The sequence below is a fragment of the Neodiprion lecontei genome, chromosome 4 (genome assembly GCF_021901455.1).
Source record: "Neodiprion lecontei isolate iyNeoLeco1 chromosome 4, iyNeoLeco1.1, whole genome shotgun sequence".
Taxonomy (NCBI): Eukaryota; Metazoa; Arthropoda; class Insecta; order Hymenoptera; family Diprionidae; genus Neodiprion; species Neodiprion lecontei.
In genome coordinates, this window is record NC_060263.1 from 2,980,899 (window position 1) to 2,997,608 (window position 16,710).

General features: G+C 34.4%; 2 protein-coding genes across 11 annotated transcripts in view; both read left to right on the forward strand.

Moving 5' to 3' along the window:
- The window catches only part of LOC107224170 (protein kinase C, brain isozyme), a 48,247-nt gene extending 40,225 nt beyond the window's left edge, over nt 1-8,022 (forward strand). For 5 of the 6 annotated variants that reach the window (XM_046737351.1, XM_046737353.1, XM_046737352.1 and 2 more), the window contains 7 exons: nt 113-244; nt 345-518; nt 619-710; nt 960-1,161; nt 1,727-1,915; nt 2,509-2,649; nt 2,945-8,022. In XM_046737351.1, the coding sequence (XP_046593307.1) occupies nt 113-244; nt 345-518; nt 619-710; nt 960-1,161; nt 1,727-1,915; nt 2,509-2,649; nt 2,945-3,097 (1,083 nt within the window). In that variant the 3' untranslated portion in view covers nt 3,098-8,022. The remainder of the gene's footprint in view (nt 1-112; nt 245-344; nt 519-618; nt 711-959; nt 1,162-1,726; nt 1,916-2,508; nt 2,650-2,944) is intronic. The other variant, XM_046737355.1, reaches the window with a different exon arrangement.
- A 2,472-nt stretch (nt 8,023-10,494) lies between these two features.
- On the forward strand, nt 10,495-15,455 carry LOC107224155. 5 transcript variants are annotated; one of them, XM_046737346.1, is made up of 9 exons: nt 10,499-10,724; nt 11,018-11,709; nt 11,906-12,018; nt 12,161-13,819; nt 13,990-14,097; nt 14,218-14,327; nt 14,403-14,588; nt 14,758-14,914; nt 15,005-15,455. In XM_046737346.1, the coding sequence occupies exons 1-8, from the start codon at nt 10,713-10,715 to the stop codon at nt 14,893-14,895; spliced, it is 3,018 nt and encodes a 1,005-aa protein (XP_046593302.1). In that variant the 5' UTR covers nt 10,499-10,712; the 3' UTR covers nt 14,896-14,914; nt 15,005-15,455. The 5 variants fall into 5 exon arrangements, with proteins under 5 accessions (XP_046593304.1, XP_046593302.1, XP_015519585.2 ...); XM_015664099.2 differs by having other exon boundaries at nt 14,758-14,877; XM_046737345.1 differs by having other exon boundaries at nt 14,758-14,877; nt 15,008-15,455.
- The last annotated feature ends 1,255 nt before the right edge of the window (nt 15,456-16,710 follow it).

Genomic DNA, 16,710 nt, shown 5'->3' on the forward strand with positions numbered 1-16,710 from the left:
TCAATTTTCCCATAATTAATTCGCGCGTTATAAAAAAAAAAAAAAAAAAAAAAAGAAATGGAGAAACGTGTAATTTTACAGTGTTTAAAATCGCCTCTCGCGTTGCTTTCAGAAGACATCCGTCACCAAAAAGACACCAATGACACAGGACAAGGATGTGCCTCACAACATGGGAAAGAGCGACGTGATACGAGCGACAGATTTCAACTTCCTTATGGTCCTCGGCAAAGGTAGTTTTGGAAAGGTAAGAAAAGAAGAATAAGTAATCCAAAACCTTTCGACTATCGAATGATTAAATAACGACGATTCATCGCCGTTTCCGTATCTCTTCTAATATGTTACAGGTAATGCTGGCGGAAAGAAAAGGGACCGACGAGCTGTACGCCATAAAGATATTGAAAAAGGACATCATCATTCAGGACGACGACGTTGAGTGTACGATGGTCGAGAAGCGAGTCCTGGCACTATCCAGCAAACCACCGTTTCTCGTTCAGCTTCACTCATGCTTTCAGACGATGGTTCGGTTTGTTACAAATACGCCCAATATTGCACCACCCATTGTTATGTGCTTAGATGTAACGGACACAATAAGTATTCAAACTTTTTGAAATATAACAGGACCGATTATACTTCGTCATGGAATACGTGAACGGTGGTGATCTCATGTTTCAAATTCAGCAGTGTGGAAAGTTCAAAGAACCAGTGGCCGTGTAAGCAACCAGATAGTCGCGGTACACTTTAAAAAAAAAAATGCGGTGTGGACTTTTGTAGAATATTTTTTTCCCGTAAATCTAACATTGTTAAATAGTTGAAGAAAGGTGTTGAATAGTTGTCCACACCGGGAACAACTATCGGTCAATTTTAACACCGCAAATTTTTTACAGTGTACCTACAACTGCGTTAACTGTTTTGTTAGTTAAAATTTATCCCGAATGATCGTCGAAACAAATAATCCACAGATTCTACGCGTCCGAGATCGCGATTGGTCTGTTTTACCTCCACGCGAGAGGAATCGTTTACAGAGATCTGAAACTTGACAACGTTCTGCTGGACCAGGACGGTCACATTAAAATTGCCGACTTCGGTATGTGCAAGGAGGGAATAACCGGGGACAAGACGACCAAGACTTTTTGTGGTACACCCGACTACATTGCGCCGGAGGTTAGAAGCCTTGAACCACATACCCCGGTGGATGTAATTTATACGCAAAATTGCAACCAAGTGGAGCAGTTCGTTGAAACAGTTGTAGGAAATATTCGAAAATCGTAAAAAAGCTTACAACGTTGTGAAAAATGGTCGATAATCGTAGTATTTTGCACAGAAAATTACAAATTTTTACGAAAAATTATAAAAAATATACAATCTTCTATGATTTTCTTTTTAAAAAAATTCTAGTATCTTGTACATTTTTTTTTTTTGCTGATAAAAATATGCATACTATGCATATTTACAATTTTGTACGAAAACAATTTTCTTGAAAGCAAAAAATTTTACGAAATGTCCAAATTTCTCTAAAAATTTGGTAAAAAAAAAAAATTGCAAAAAATCATTTTCACCAGGGATACTTAATCGTAAAATAAAAATTCGTAGTCAAGCGTATAAACTATTTTCACCAGGGTGTTGACTACACTTTTTTTAAACGACTTACCGACAACCAAGATATATCGCGCGATGGTTTTTATAATTTTTGATGCAACGTCTGAATTTTTTACACCCCAACGTACAGATCATACTCTATCAACCGTATGGAAAATCCGTGGATTGGTGGGCGTACGGCGTTCTATTGTACGAGATGCTTGTTGGACAGCCTCCGTTCGACGGCGAAGACGAGGAGGAATTATTCGCCGCGATAACCGATCACAACGTCAGCTACCCAAAGAGTCTTTCGAAGGAGGCGAAAGAGGCATGCAAAGGGGTGAGAGGCGTTCGATGGATGTTTTAACAAAAAGCGCGATGAGACGATACGTTACGCGTGTCGTTCGCATTTTCGGGGTGGCCGAAAATTTTTGGAAAAGAACAAGTAAAACAAGAAGAAAAAAAAAAAAAAAACAATTCCATAACATTTCCAAGTTTTTACAGAACCTAAAACCTAACATTTTTTCCCCAGTTCCAGCAAGTTACCGAAAACCTGAATCGTTCGGCTTACTAATTCTATATATTCGTTTCGAATTTAACACGAATTTGAAGAAAAATATAATCTGAAAAAAAAAAGATACTAGCACTAATGTCCACTAAAACCTCGCAGTTGCATATTTTTTTTTTTTAACATCGTTACTGCTACAACAAAATATATACCGAGAAAAAAAAGTTTTTTTCCCACGTGACTTTCCGTAAGAAACTTTGATTACAATGCCGGATTATCTTGGAGTTGAGGTAAAAATTTGAAAAAAAAAAATTAGGCGATTGTTTTTCAATTATTGGAAGTTGATTTGGGGGGGGATGCGGCATCGAAAATTCTTGTACATTGGATAATATTACTTATTACGCGGCACGGCCTTCCTTTTTCAGTTTCTCACGAAGAATCCTAACAAGAGATTGGGTTGCGGATTACGGGGTGAAGAGGACGTGCGAAATCACGCTTTCTTCCGCCGCATAGACTGGGACAGAATCGAAAATCGAGAGGTTCAACCACCGTTCAAACCAAAAATAGTAAGCAGAAGTTTGCAACGTTGTTCTAACGATGCGATTTTGGACTTTTTGTACTACTTGAAATTTAGTAAACCGTTAATAACACATCATCGACAAATTCACATTTTGTAAATTCAACATACCCAGGTATTGTAAAGATGCAGAAATAGTAACTTTCGCTTCAACATTTCGATAAATTAACGTTTCAAACTCCAGCCTCGTTTGTCAGTAACAACCGTACCCAATTGCTAACACACACGCTGCACGCGTGTCGTTGTTCGCATAAACTCATCACTCGTTTCGTCTGCTTTATCAGAAACACAGGAAGGACGTGAGCAACTTCGACAAGCAATTTACATCGGAAAAAACGGACCTCACGCCGACCGACAAATTGTTCATGATGAACTTGGATCAAACAGAATTCATGGGCTTCTCTTTCCTAAATCCCGAGTTCGTCCAGCACATTTAATCATCCTCTTATTCGATTCTGTATCCATTTGGAGGTATTTACCTACACCTATATATATATACACGTATGCGTGTGCGTCTGTGTGTGCGTGTGTGTATACACACACACATAAAATACAACTCTATAGACGCAACGAAGTGCAGTCTTTGCATTGTGTCTGCCAACAGGTTCGTATAGTACGAACCGTCGATCGTCGATTGCCAATTTAATTCCAATTGTAAAATACCTATACCTACATGTACAACAACACTTATTATACATAATATATACAAGTCTACTATAGTGCATAATACGTATAACAATAACACGCATTTACGCGAGTCTCGTGCATTGGGTTATATTCTCATTACCATTATCGTTGTTCTTATTATTACTATTATTATTATTATTATTATTATTATTATTATTATTATTATTATTATTATTATTATTATTACTATTGTTGTTGTTGTTGTTGTTGTTACTATTACAATTATTTGCCACTATTATATTATTGATCGTTACATTAGCAACACCAAAACGGAGAGACGCCTCCGATTTAGATTATTGTATGTACACATGCCTACTATACGTATGCATTTACCTCATCAGTATAGTTATTATACCATACGGGTTATTATATATATATATATATATATACCTATATATACCTATATATACCATTGCCTTCCAGAATTGCGTATTGAACCGTCATTGGTATGGGTATACGTATACAAAGATATTACTGTACGAGTTCGTCGCCCCCCATTTTTCTTTCTTGCTTTTTTTTTTTTTTTTCCTTTTTGATTCTTCCGTTTCTTTCATTTTTATTTTTCTTCTCTTTTATCTTTGAATTAAAACTACACACACACATATATATATATATATATATATATATATATATGTTGCGATCTTCTCTATTGACCATCGTTGATGTTACAAATTGTTTGATTGATTCGTTAAAAATGAATTATTGTATGTATAGATGACCGTTTTCTTTACGCGCACTTGTATCGTGTTGTTTTTATTATTGTTGTTATTATTATTATTATCATTACCATTATCATTATTATTATTGTTCTTGTTGTTGTTATTAATATTATACGTATACACTTATGGTAGGTATGTAGTTCGCGTGGTAGAAGTTTATTAGCAATTAATAGGTAATAAAATAAGCGTATTAGTGAAGAAAATGATATATTTAATATTTATTATTATTATCCGGTGCAGACAGCAGTAATTATTTGATATAACGAGAATGACGGAGCAAAAACAAAGGAAAAAAAAAAAAAACCAATACGAAGGAAAACAAAAAAAAAAAAAAAAAAAACCCCAACAAAAACAGTTGAATCTATTCACCGTATATTGTATTATTATGAATTTCACTATTATAATGTGGTATACATCCAGTATAGGTAGAAGGAGCAGTGATAGAAAGTATAAATTAATACGTTTTTCTTCCTATTGAATTATTCATCTCGGAACTTGTATAATTCTACTATACCTATGAGAATTTGAAGGAACAAAGTTATATATATATATATATATATATATATTAAACATGTATATATATATATATACTATACGATATACAAAGAAAATGATATTATATCTACTACATTATACTGTATGCATATATAGTGTATAGTCTTTTCACAAACATTACATAACGTAACATAAAATGCATTGTGCATTATACGTCAGAGGTATGTATTAATTCCTGATCTCGTATATTATCGTGTATAATTAAATCAGTCTGTATCGTGACTGATTTTTCCTAAACCGCGCGAGAAAATCAATAATAGAATTAATAAAACAATATTGAAACATTGTTATAAGTGTAAATGGGGGAGAATGGAACAAGTGTGGCAACATGTTCATTAAATTTACGGACGATGCGTTCCAAGGATCAATCGTCACAGCCCCATAAAATAAATCTACATCATCGTCATCGATCATCTTTGTCGACATCTACTTGAGAAAAATTTGAATTCGTGAAAAAAAAAAAAAAAAAAAAACGTCAAATTCGCGGATGCGAAACGGGGTAATCAATAGCGACCTAAATTTTTCTCGCCTTAAGGGAGGTGGTGGGAGGTTTGAGTTTAAGGGCTTTATTATTCAGGGTTTCAAGAAAATTTTCGAATTTTTTCACCGAAATTAATAACAAAATAACTCGAGGGCGTTTGCTTTGGCTCATCTCCTGACATCACCGTCCAACTTGTAGGAGATGGAAAAATTTTCTTGTGTCAAAAACACCTTTTCGGGTTCGATCTCGTGGCCCGAATGTAGGACAAATTTTTTTTCATCAAATATATACGATAACGAATAAAAAAAAAATCCATTTCTCGACCGAAAGATTGTCGAAAACAAATTTGTATAAAAAATAATCTGGGATTAAAATTCGAAAATCTAGCCACGAGCTCGAATCGATCGACATGTTCTTAAAGATGGTGTGAAAATTTCAAGTCGATCGGATAAAAATTGACCGAGAAATCTGCGCCACCGGATTGAAAACGTGCTCGTTCACTCACATTGCGCTATGGAATCATTTTCTTATTAATTTCGGTGAAAAAATTTTTAAACTTTCCTCAAACTACAAATAATAAAGGCCTCAAACTCAAATTGCCCCAAGTGCTTTCCACTTTCTTTTAAAAAAAAAAAAAAAAGAAAAAAAAAGACTCATAAAAATAGGTATGATTTTAGACCCCCTCCTTTAAATTTCCACCCCTTTATAAAGAAGCTTGCGGAACTTGGTAATGGAGTTAAAAAAAAAAAAAAAAAACTCACAAATTAACCGTTTCACCATTAACAAAGTTCAACGTACATTCCTTTCGCGTTACACTCAAAATTTGGCGTACGAATTGTGAATAAAATAAGAATCATTTGAAAGTATCCTAATTCTATGATATATCGCACTATAAATATTACTTAAATAATAATCTCGTTTTAATAATATCGCCCATAACTTGCCCCAAACTCCCCTGTGAAAAAAAAAAACAAAAACAAAACGAAAACAAAAAAAAATCAAGTATTCTACCACCAAACATAGCTTGTGTTTACCTTGAACATATCACGTACCGTTAATATATAATTGTGTACAATGTTTATGCAGATATGAATATATACCTACACACATATATATATATATATGAGTGTGCGTGTATATACGTATGTGTATACGTATAATACAATAGGATTAAAGGGACATTGCGTATGTAATTAATTAAGAGTCAATCGGTTCAGTGGCAATACAATACATCCATCCCTTCGTGAGTGCGGCAATGATCCAATGATCCACGAATAGATGTATAAATAATACTCACAATGACACACCGAACAAACGCATCCCGAATTTTACCCCGTTTGCCAAAACCGGTGACACCGGTGACGTATTTTCGAATTAACGTAGATTATATCGTCACGTTACAACTTTACGATTAGCTGCGAAAAACAAAAAAAAAAAAAAAAAAAATTAAATAAAAATATGAAAAAATTAAAAAAAAAAAAAAAAATGGAAAAAAAATCTCTACCCGCGTTGAAGGTATTAATTACGTAATTTATAAAACACCGGCTAACCCTTTGAGTCATAGTGACAAGTATTGTCACCACTTTTTTTTTCGGTTTTTTATTTGCTATTTCCGATGGTATACCAACAGGTTTTCAATACTCGAGATTAATAATTGCGATTTAATGTAAATTATTGTTGTTGGAAACAAATTGATTGAAAAAAAATCGTGAAAATTGAAGGAATGATTCATTTCCGGGGTAAGTTACCCATCCACACGTATAAATGCTTTACAAAAATTGTGAGTTTTTGGGATCGCTGATTAAGAATCCGAAATGGTATTTAAAAAATTCAACGCGGCCGATCCAATATGGCGGACAAAAATTTCAAACTCGATCGGATCCGGAGATAAAACTCTGTCCGGGGGTTTTTGGGGTCACTGATCGCCGATCTGAAGTTAGATTTTGAAAATTCAGCATGGATTTGAATTTAATCAGCGACCCCGAAAACCCGGGCATAGAATTTTTTGACCGGATATGATTGAATTTGAAATTCTCTTCCGCCATATTGAATCCACCATCTTCAATTTTTTAAATCTAATTTCAGATTCGCGATCAGCGATCCCAAAAATCATACAAATATACTATATGGTTATTAAAGTTGACTCAGCACAATAATGTGTGACTGAAAGGGTTAATTACACCGTATATAACGACTTATAATCGGTTTTCATTGATTAAGATAAAATAAATACACCCGTATTGTCAAAAACGTGCACCGCCAAAAAAAAAAAAAACAAAAAGAACAAAAAAAAAAAAACAAAAAAAAAAAAAGAACCGTATATTATATTCTCATTCAAAATCTCTATTCTTATATAACACACATCTCAAAAGTCTCAAGTCTTCCAAGTCTTCTTGTTTGGCAAATGCTGTTACTGCGCGTACGTGATCTTACAATACATGTAATACCACCTCTTACAACTTTCATTGTAGGCACCTACTTCATAACAATATACTCTATGCACGATACGATATAATTATCGTGCTTTAAGCCGACGTCTTGAAAAAATCTTTATATACATATATATATACATATATATGTACCCGATTCTTTCTACACACGATTCACGTATGTAATAATCTACATAAATGCCCGTATGCGTAGGGAACTCGTTTTTGATTGAAAAAAAAAAAAAAAATTAAAATTTTCGTTTAATTAAACCTCGTATGTAAATACATACGTAAATAAATATACGACCCCTGCGTACATGATCTATTCGTATAATCCAAGTTTTCGACTCACTCTGTTAAAAAATACGAGCTCAATTCCCACGCTAACCTTGTTATACATATAATACCATAAAAAAAAAAAAAGAAAAAAAAAAATTTACTATCGGTCTGTTATATGAACGAGTACGATATGCGTATGATATTTATTGAACCTAATAGTGACGACAGGCAAAAAAAAAAAAAAAAAAGTAAAGCAAAACAGTATAATAATTGGGAGAAAAAGGAAGCGGAGAAAACGACAAAAAAAAAAATAAATAAATAAACAAAATAAAATAACATTCTATTAGAGCCTGTACGGAGGACGGATAACGTATAACTCCTTATAGACACATTCTCAAATTCCTAATACATATACATGCGTATGAAACTTAATGTTTTTACATATAATATTTAAATTGTTTAGATTAAAAGATAAAAAAAAAAAAAGAAAAGAAAAGAAAAGAGAAAAAAAAAAAAACTTGATTGAAACTCTCGAAATCGTAACTTCTATTTTTCAAAATATAATATTTAAATACAAATGCGAATGAACACGATGTTTGTTATATATATGTATATATATACATATATATATATATATAACTAACTAGTTACTCTTGTGATTGTAAAGAGGGATTATAAGAGAGAAAAAAAAAATTGAATAAATGAAAAGATAAATAAATAAGTATTAAGTTAATTAACTCGACATTGTTTGGATCAAATATAATGTTACTATTATGCATATTATATTACTATAAATAAATATGTACATATACATATTGTATGCATAATTATATGTATAATATAATCGTCTATACAATGTGTATACATAATATGAAAAATCTATAGCAAGTATTACATATAATTGTGTGTTTTAAATATAGTTTCGAGGTTCACGCGTACGAATAATTATATCTTTCAAATTTCAACTTTCTTTGAACATACTTTCATAATTTCGTTACAATTCAACTATTAACTGATGCTCTCTCTGCCCGAGTCTACTCGATCGCATAATATCAACGACCCACGACTCTGCACATACAATTTCACTTCGTGTGAGTATAGTGAAGAAGAAGAAGGGCAAAAAAAAAAAAAAAACAAGCAAAATGCAGTGAAAGAATTACACTAGCCAAACCCTTTATATTTAATTGCGCTCTCTTACCACCCTTCACTCACCCCTGTTGAACTGTTCACATTACTTTTATCACGCTATTAAACTAAATGTCTTCCTACGTATAAATATTTGTTTGGTGTTTATTTACATTGTATAATTATATAATAGATATACCCTTTAAAAAAAAAAAGAAATAATAATAATTAAAAAAAAAAACCCGTAAGTGATGTCATAATGAACTTGGCTACCCTTTTAAAAAGAAAAAAAATAACGTTAATAAATAAATAAATAATAATAATAACAATGATGATGATGATAATAATAATAATAATAACAATAATAATAATAATAATAATAATAAAAGCAGTAATAATTCTTTATAATATACATATATATATTGTAAAACTTTTGGTGAAATTGAAATTGTTCAGCTCGTACTAAGAGAATAAAAAAAACAAAAAAAAACAAAAAAAACAAAAGGAAAGAAAAATAAAATTAAATACTCTGGTAGAAATCTGTATACGTATACCTACTATATTATATTATATACATTACAGGATGATATACTGTGTTACTAATATATAAGCAAGCCGATAATTCAGGACGATCAGAACTTGAGATATATAATCTTATTTCGCCTTCACGTACATATTTAAGAAATAAATAAATAAATAAATAAATAAATAATAAATAAATAAAACTGTATTATTAGATTTATCGTAACACTGCGTTCGACCGTATGAATAAATAAAACTCTATTATAACACTTTACGCATTATTATAATTAATTGACAACGACCCAGTGAGTAGCAGGCAGTATAAAAACGAAATGGAAGGAAGAAAAAAAGAAAAAAAAAAAGACAAGCCGGAAAAACGGATGAGAGTCTGTCGGTCTGTAGCGACAAATTTACGCAATGATCTCGAAAACGGTCGAGTGAAATATCTCTGAGACTGATCGGAATTGGCAGTGAAATGAAAAAGTTTTGAAAGACATTAAGATTTATAAATATTTTAAATGGGAAAAACCGCAATCGTTTATTTACAAAAAAAAAAAAAAAAAAGTAATGAGGAGGAAAAAGTATACGTTTGTCGGTAAGACATTGAAAAATTCATTTATTTCCGGTATAACTGAAAGTTGAAATTAAACGGCACATGACAATTTTTAATGACCGTTATTTGATCGTGAAATTCTGTAATTTTAAAAATCTTTCATCGAACCGTTTCCGAGATCATCGCTAGAATCAGTCGGACGTATCGACGGACCAACATTTTTCTGGAAGAACACCTGTTCTTCGAATTCGTAGAGATTCGTGTAAATCGCAAGAAGTCATTTTCCAACAAAAACAAATACTTTTCTTACACGACTAACGGTGATGAAAAGTAATAAGATAGCACGTTGATTGTTAAATTTCCCATCAATGTCGCACTGTAAATCTTTTGTTAATTATTGTACAGTTCGCGTTTTAAATCTTTTATCGATCATTCTGTCGTAAAAGGGGGGAAGCGTATGTCATATTGCCTGAATTACGGCGCAGCCCAGCTTTTTCTCCCCGCATTAAAATTTTTCCAAATAAAGATCGTAGTTGTACGAATAGTTTACACAGTTGGTACATGTTTGTATATTTGTATTTACATCGGCTGACGATACGATGATCGAGATTCGTGGTGCTAAGGGTTGAGAAGGAGCTACTTCGAGTGTACATAAATAAGGGAGAAAAGCTTCGATACAAATTGTACGAATGGTGATTGGAAATGGCAGAGCAGGTAAAAGTCGTTATTTACTAATTGAAGTAAACCCGTGTAACCATTAAATAAATTCACGAGTTCAAACCTCGTCGATTTCGAAGTCATTAGGTCGATAACCGGCGCAGTTACGATAGATTTAATTGCAAATGTGAGTAAATACGAATTGAATTCTGATTCAATGAGCAAATAGATTGAGCTTTGGACGGGAGTAAGATTCTAACCTAAAATTCAGACCCACCGGCATCTGCGTTTAACTTCATGACAATCGTGTAAAATCTAAACCTCAACGGCTGATTGTGTGAAATTTTCAGGAAAAGTCGTTCAAGGCTTTGCAGGATGACGAGCGGCTGAAAAAGTTACAGCGTCGTTTAAAACTTAACCAAATCAAAGGACTCAACAGCTCGCTGCGACTATTATCGTCTCCTCAATCGTCGATGTCAGTAATATCGAGCATTCAAGGAGACAGCGCTTTGTCCGACGTTAGCTACTGCAGTCCTTCGCACAACTCGTCGAGAACGGGAAGCGTCATAACTTCGAGTATTAACTTCAGAAAAGTTCCGTCAAAGAATCTAAACACACAAGGACCGGTCGAACCCGGTACCTCGTCGGTAATTGAACAGAGTCTGGATAGTCAAAAGATGAATAATGACAGAGCCATGATGCCACCGCCATCCCTGGCTATTGATGTTCGTAAAAAACAATCTTTGGAAGTCGCAAAGCAGAATAAATACCATCACAATTCGAACGAGGCTCTCAATTGCGCTACGGGTACATCGCCGGTACCCAACTACGACGGTAAAGCTTCGTGCGGTCCCCGTAACTCTGACAACTCTATTCGACGCGACACGCCTTCTACCGAACATAACGCGACGGTAAATGGTGGATCTCCGAAAGAGGGAACTAGAAGTAACGAAACTTCCAAACGAAATGGTAGAGTGTTCACGAATTGGATCGTCAGATTGAACGATCACGGGCAAATATGCATCAAAGGAAAAATGGAAAGGTATGAGAATATTTGTTTTTTTTTTTTTTTTATCGATTCTTTAGACAGCCTGCGTTATTCAGACAGATTAATTGCGAGATTATTTTTTTTTAACACTCGTCGATACTCGAGACACAAGTTGAACTTCCTTAAGTGATATTAAATGATTCTAAACCATTTGAATAGGGTGACTGATACAATATGATTTTAAACGCAGCGGAGAACACGTGCGGAGCAAAGCTGTGAAAAAGAGACTGAATGCAACGACAGTGCTCTCTGTAATGCATCACAAGTATCATCTGTTGGGAAACATACACGATTTAAAGGAGGGTGAGCAACTTCGACGGAATCTTTAACGTGTCATTAATTAGTAATAATTTTAATCAAATTAATATATGGATTCGTTATTGCGTACTGTATGTTGCGATTGACCCATAAGTTAAAAAAAATTTCCTTTCTTTCCCTCCAACAGAACTCCCGGAGTACATTCGTGGTAAATTTTTCAACGGTTTTCCCACGGACTGGGAGAATGTCCGACAAATATGGCAGAGCTATGTCGCGTCAGGCTGCAGCCAACGATTTAGATGGCCAAGACCGATAGCCGATAGTGACGATGATCTACTAAGCGATATCACAGATTTACCAGTCTTAAATTCAACAAAGACTGAAACAATACTTAAAGCTTCATCATCAACCGTCCCATCTAACGAGCTTGCCACAAAAAAAACAACGAACAGACCACGGATAGAAACTGCTCCAGAATCTGGAATAAGTGAAATAGATGTGGATATCGGATTCGTTCGGTCAGCCGCAATTGAGAGTTCTAGTGTTCGAGCTAAAATGACAGAGGCATTGCAAACCAGTGGTAAAAATTGCGTGGACCAAACAAGCCAAACTCTGGTCGACCTTTTGAAAAGTAATAATCAACCGACAAGTACAAATATATTGTCCAAAGAGGAACCTGTCTTACAAAAATCTGCCAACATGATTCCAAAATGGAAAATTGATGTCATAGTCGATAATCTGATGAATAAAAATTGTTCCATTGAATACATTCAAAAAGTTATCGAAGCTATCAATTGCATCAACGAGTTGTTTACAATGTCATGCACAGACAATAACCAAACTACATCCGATAAAGGTATTTCTGTAAATGAAAGCAACGTAGAAAAGGTAAACGTCTCGAGAGATAGAAGCAATTCCAATTTTCAAAATACAAAACAAACAGCGGCGGCGATATCCCGTTGCAGTTCCTTGTCTTTGGCTAGCTCCAGCGAATCTGAACCAGAGTTACCACCAAAAAACAACACATTTATGTGCCAGGAATCGGCCAGGTTGAGAAATAATAAAGGTACCAATTGCAAATCACCGGAATCACTGAAAAGCCAAATTTCTTCAATTACACAAAAAAGCGTCTCGCGTAACAACCTAAGCGATTCTACTCTGACCAAGGCACCGACTCCGAAACATGATGGTAATGACCAGAAACGCAAAGATAATCGGGCAGCGCCATGTCTGGGGACACCGACAATGTCTAGAATTGAAAGTCCAGGGAAATCAAGTAAAAAAAGTCGTTACAATGAGAAATTAATCTTTGACACTACGGATTCTGATACGGATTTGGCGGGTCAAAATAATGAAAGAACTGGTTTGGTTAATAATTCATATCCAGGTAACAAAGCTTTTAGAAGAGTCTTAGGACCAAAACGTTCGGCTGTACCTAATGAAAAAATAGTCAATAAAAGTAAAGGTATATCTGGTGAGGTTGATTCCGATATTTCGATTATTGATTCTTATATTGGGCCTTGTCAAAAGACTACTGCAGTTAATATAGATAGAACACACGACTCGAGCAAACACGATCATCATAAAGAAACGCCTATTGAAAATTTCGAACTCGTGAACAATGAACGCAATGATCACGTTCAATCCGGTAATGGATTACCCAAAGGTCCTGAAAACTTTTCACTCGATACTAGCGATCCAAATGTGACACCCCAACAAATCGGTGACTCTTGCACTGTTCGGTTAACTAAAATAAACCTGGATCAGCATAATGCTAGTGCAAATAACAATGGAACACCCTCTAGATCGGAGAGAATAGCATCCTTACGCAAGCGTCGTAAAGTGGGTAAATATGCCGTAATCATTACCTCACTTTTGTATACTAGAAATTGAAATACAATAATTGGAAACTATCTATATCAACGTACTGATGTTCCGAATCTAAAATGAGCTAATTTTTTACACCCTTCATACATTGTAAGCGTACAGACTTATTTCCGTCTGATTTTATTGCAGACAGCGGTCGTGGGAACGATGAACTGCCTGAAAGTGATTCGGAGAATTTTAGCTTGCGAATGAGTTCTCGGGGCCGTCGTATACTACCACGCCTAGATTATTGGAACGGTATGTTTTTGGTAGAAAATTTTTAAACCAAACTCGGAAAATTATCCAGAATAATCTGTGTAAACGTTAAAATTGACTCTCAACTTGTTTTAATTTCAATATATTTCTTTTGTTATCAAGGTGAAAGAGTTTTCCTAAGAGATCAGAAATTAGTCTACAGTCCAGGTATGCCTGACACAACCTTGTCATCGGCAAATTCTAATATTTCGAAAAAGCTATTGATCTCACCTGTAAGTTCAATCGGCATATCGTTAGCTTTTCGATAATATAGAAACACTTTACGAATGATTTTATCTTCAACACAGAACAAAACAACGCTCTCTGAACCAACGTTACCACAAGCCACTGCTAAGAACTTGAACAGAATACCGAAAGTCTCAAAAGACTGGTCACAATTTGAGAATGAACATAGAAACAGAAATGCTTCAAGCAATACAGGAATTCTATCGGAAATAACAGAGAACCAGCGGCCAACCAGTCACCACTCATGGGTAACGACAACGCATTAGTTTATCATCATCGTCATCATCATCTATCAGATTTCATCTTCCAAATAATTAAACCTTAACTGCTGTAATCGACAGTCCAAATCAGATGATGCAAAATTTACATGCAAAGTGGGAACCAATCTTATGGGAGAAATATCATATTCATTTTCAGACACGTGATAGGAGGAGCAACAGAAGATTACACGATAAGTCACTATCAAATGAAAAGCAAACCAGGAGAACAACACAACGTCATGGACCGTCAAGCAGCGAGGAGGAGGCAACGCCTGTGGTACGTACAACAAGTTGAAGATAGCCGGATAATTTGGGTAAAATTATATTCACCGATTAATAAATTAGGTGTTCGTGAATTTTGACTAGGTGTGTAATTGAATTTTTAAGAAAAATTAATTTTTTAGCAGGTCACCAGAAGGAAGAGACGAAGAATGTACTGAAAAACAATATTGATTCTAGAAACAGATTCGATGTTGAATCCGTTTTAAGAGGAGCATAAAATATTCGTGTTAGTTGGTATCCTAACAAATCGCGGTATGTTTTACCAATTAAGTTAAGCTAAGAAACGATTGTCGAGTAGAAATTAAGACTCCTTTCATAATCGGCGATTTGAATATCTTATAACGTTTGTCCACAGCAATTAGTATCGTGTGGTTTATTCAACTATGTGCTTAGGATATTAAGATACAAACTTTTATCTTTTTAATTCACAAAGCTAACATTTAAGCGATTCATTCGTGGAAACAATTTATATTTACGATCACCGGTGGCTGCTAGTCAAACAAAAACCATGTAAACCACAGGAATCGAAGTCAATAAATGAGCAAGGTTTTTTTTGCCGTTCTGTGCTTTTAATCATTGTTTATAACATCATTACAACCCCCAAATTTTCACACATAATCGTTGTATTTTGTCGTTTCTTTTTTTCTCATTATTACAGCATGTGTTCATTTAAAAATTAAGTCATGAAACTCACCAACGACTCTGCGAAAGATCTGTTTTTTCTGAATCCATCCACGTACGTAGATCTGCTCTTATTCCAAAGTCCCTGTCGTTGAACTTGATTTTTTTTTCACAATGAATTATTCAACAGCGGGAATGAAGATTTTAAATATTCAAGTTATTCAATACGAAAAATCACACTCGCGAATAATGATCAAAATATTTTTTCGTGTTCACAAATATCACAAAAAAAAAAAAATACTTCAATAAACTTGCGCTAATCTCGCCTACGTGTGAAAATCTATATCCACGAATAATGCACGCAACAGATTTCTTTAGCACAAGAAAGTAACATTAATTCAACTTACAGGGATCGGAATTCTAGAAACAAAAGAAAGAAGAAAAAAAAAAACTGTATCAAAACCATCTCCCGAATTTCAGTTTTTAGAATTATTGCCGTACGTGTAGATGTAAATTATTTACGAAGATATTACACCAATTGTTTTCACTCGCGATACGCAAAATGAATCGATATACATCGTAAATAGGTAAAAAAAAGTTTCGAATAAGATATACGAACACGAGAACCACCATGCACTGCACAATTCGTAGAAACTACTTAAACCGCACGTACGAGTCTCACGCACTTCTATTAACCGTTATAGTGCGTCGAATTAATCACTCACAAACATTTCAGGCATACAGATCGACTTCGATATACGTTTATAAGTACGTGAATACGTATTTGGGTACGAATATAACCGCCCGAAGAGAAATTACGACGCTCCGACGAACAGATCCGTACCTCACGACCGCCGCTTGTCAACTGTTCTGATCTTCGCACGGAAGAATTTTCGTTGGTCGATTTGAATCGAGCGTGGCTGTCTTTTGTTTACCGCGGTTTCAGAACCGCTCGCGACGACCCTAACGACTGTAATACCGAACTAGAATTTTTCATTTAAAATCTGCACAATCGTGCTCTGCGTAAATGATTTTGCGAGAAGAAAAAAAAACACGACATAACATAAACAACTGATATTGCAATTTTTAATGTGAACCATAAATTCGAAATGGTGGCCGAAGTGAATGTAGAATCTGGTTGAAATTTTGGATTCAGTATATAAAAAAATTGCAACTTTAAATTTACAATTTCGACTAGAGTATTATT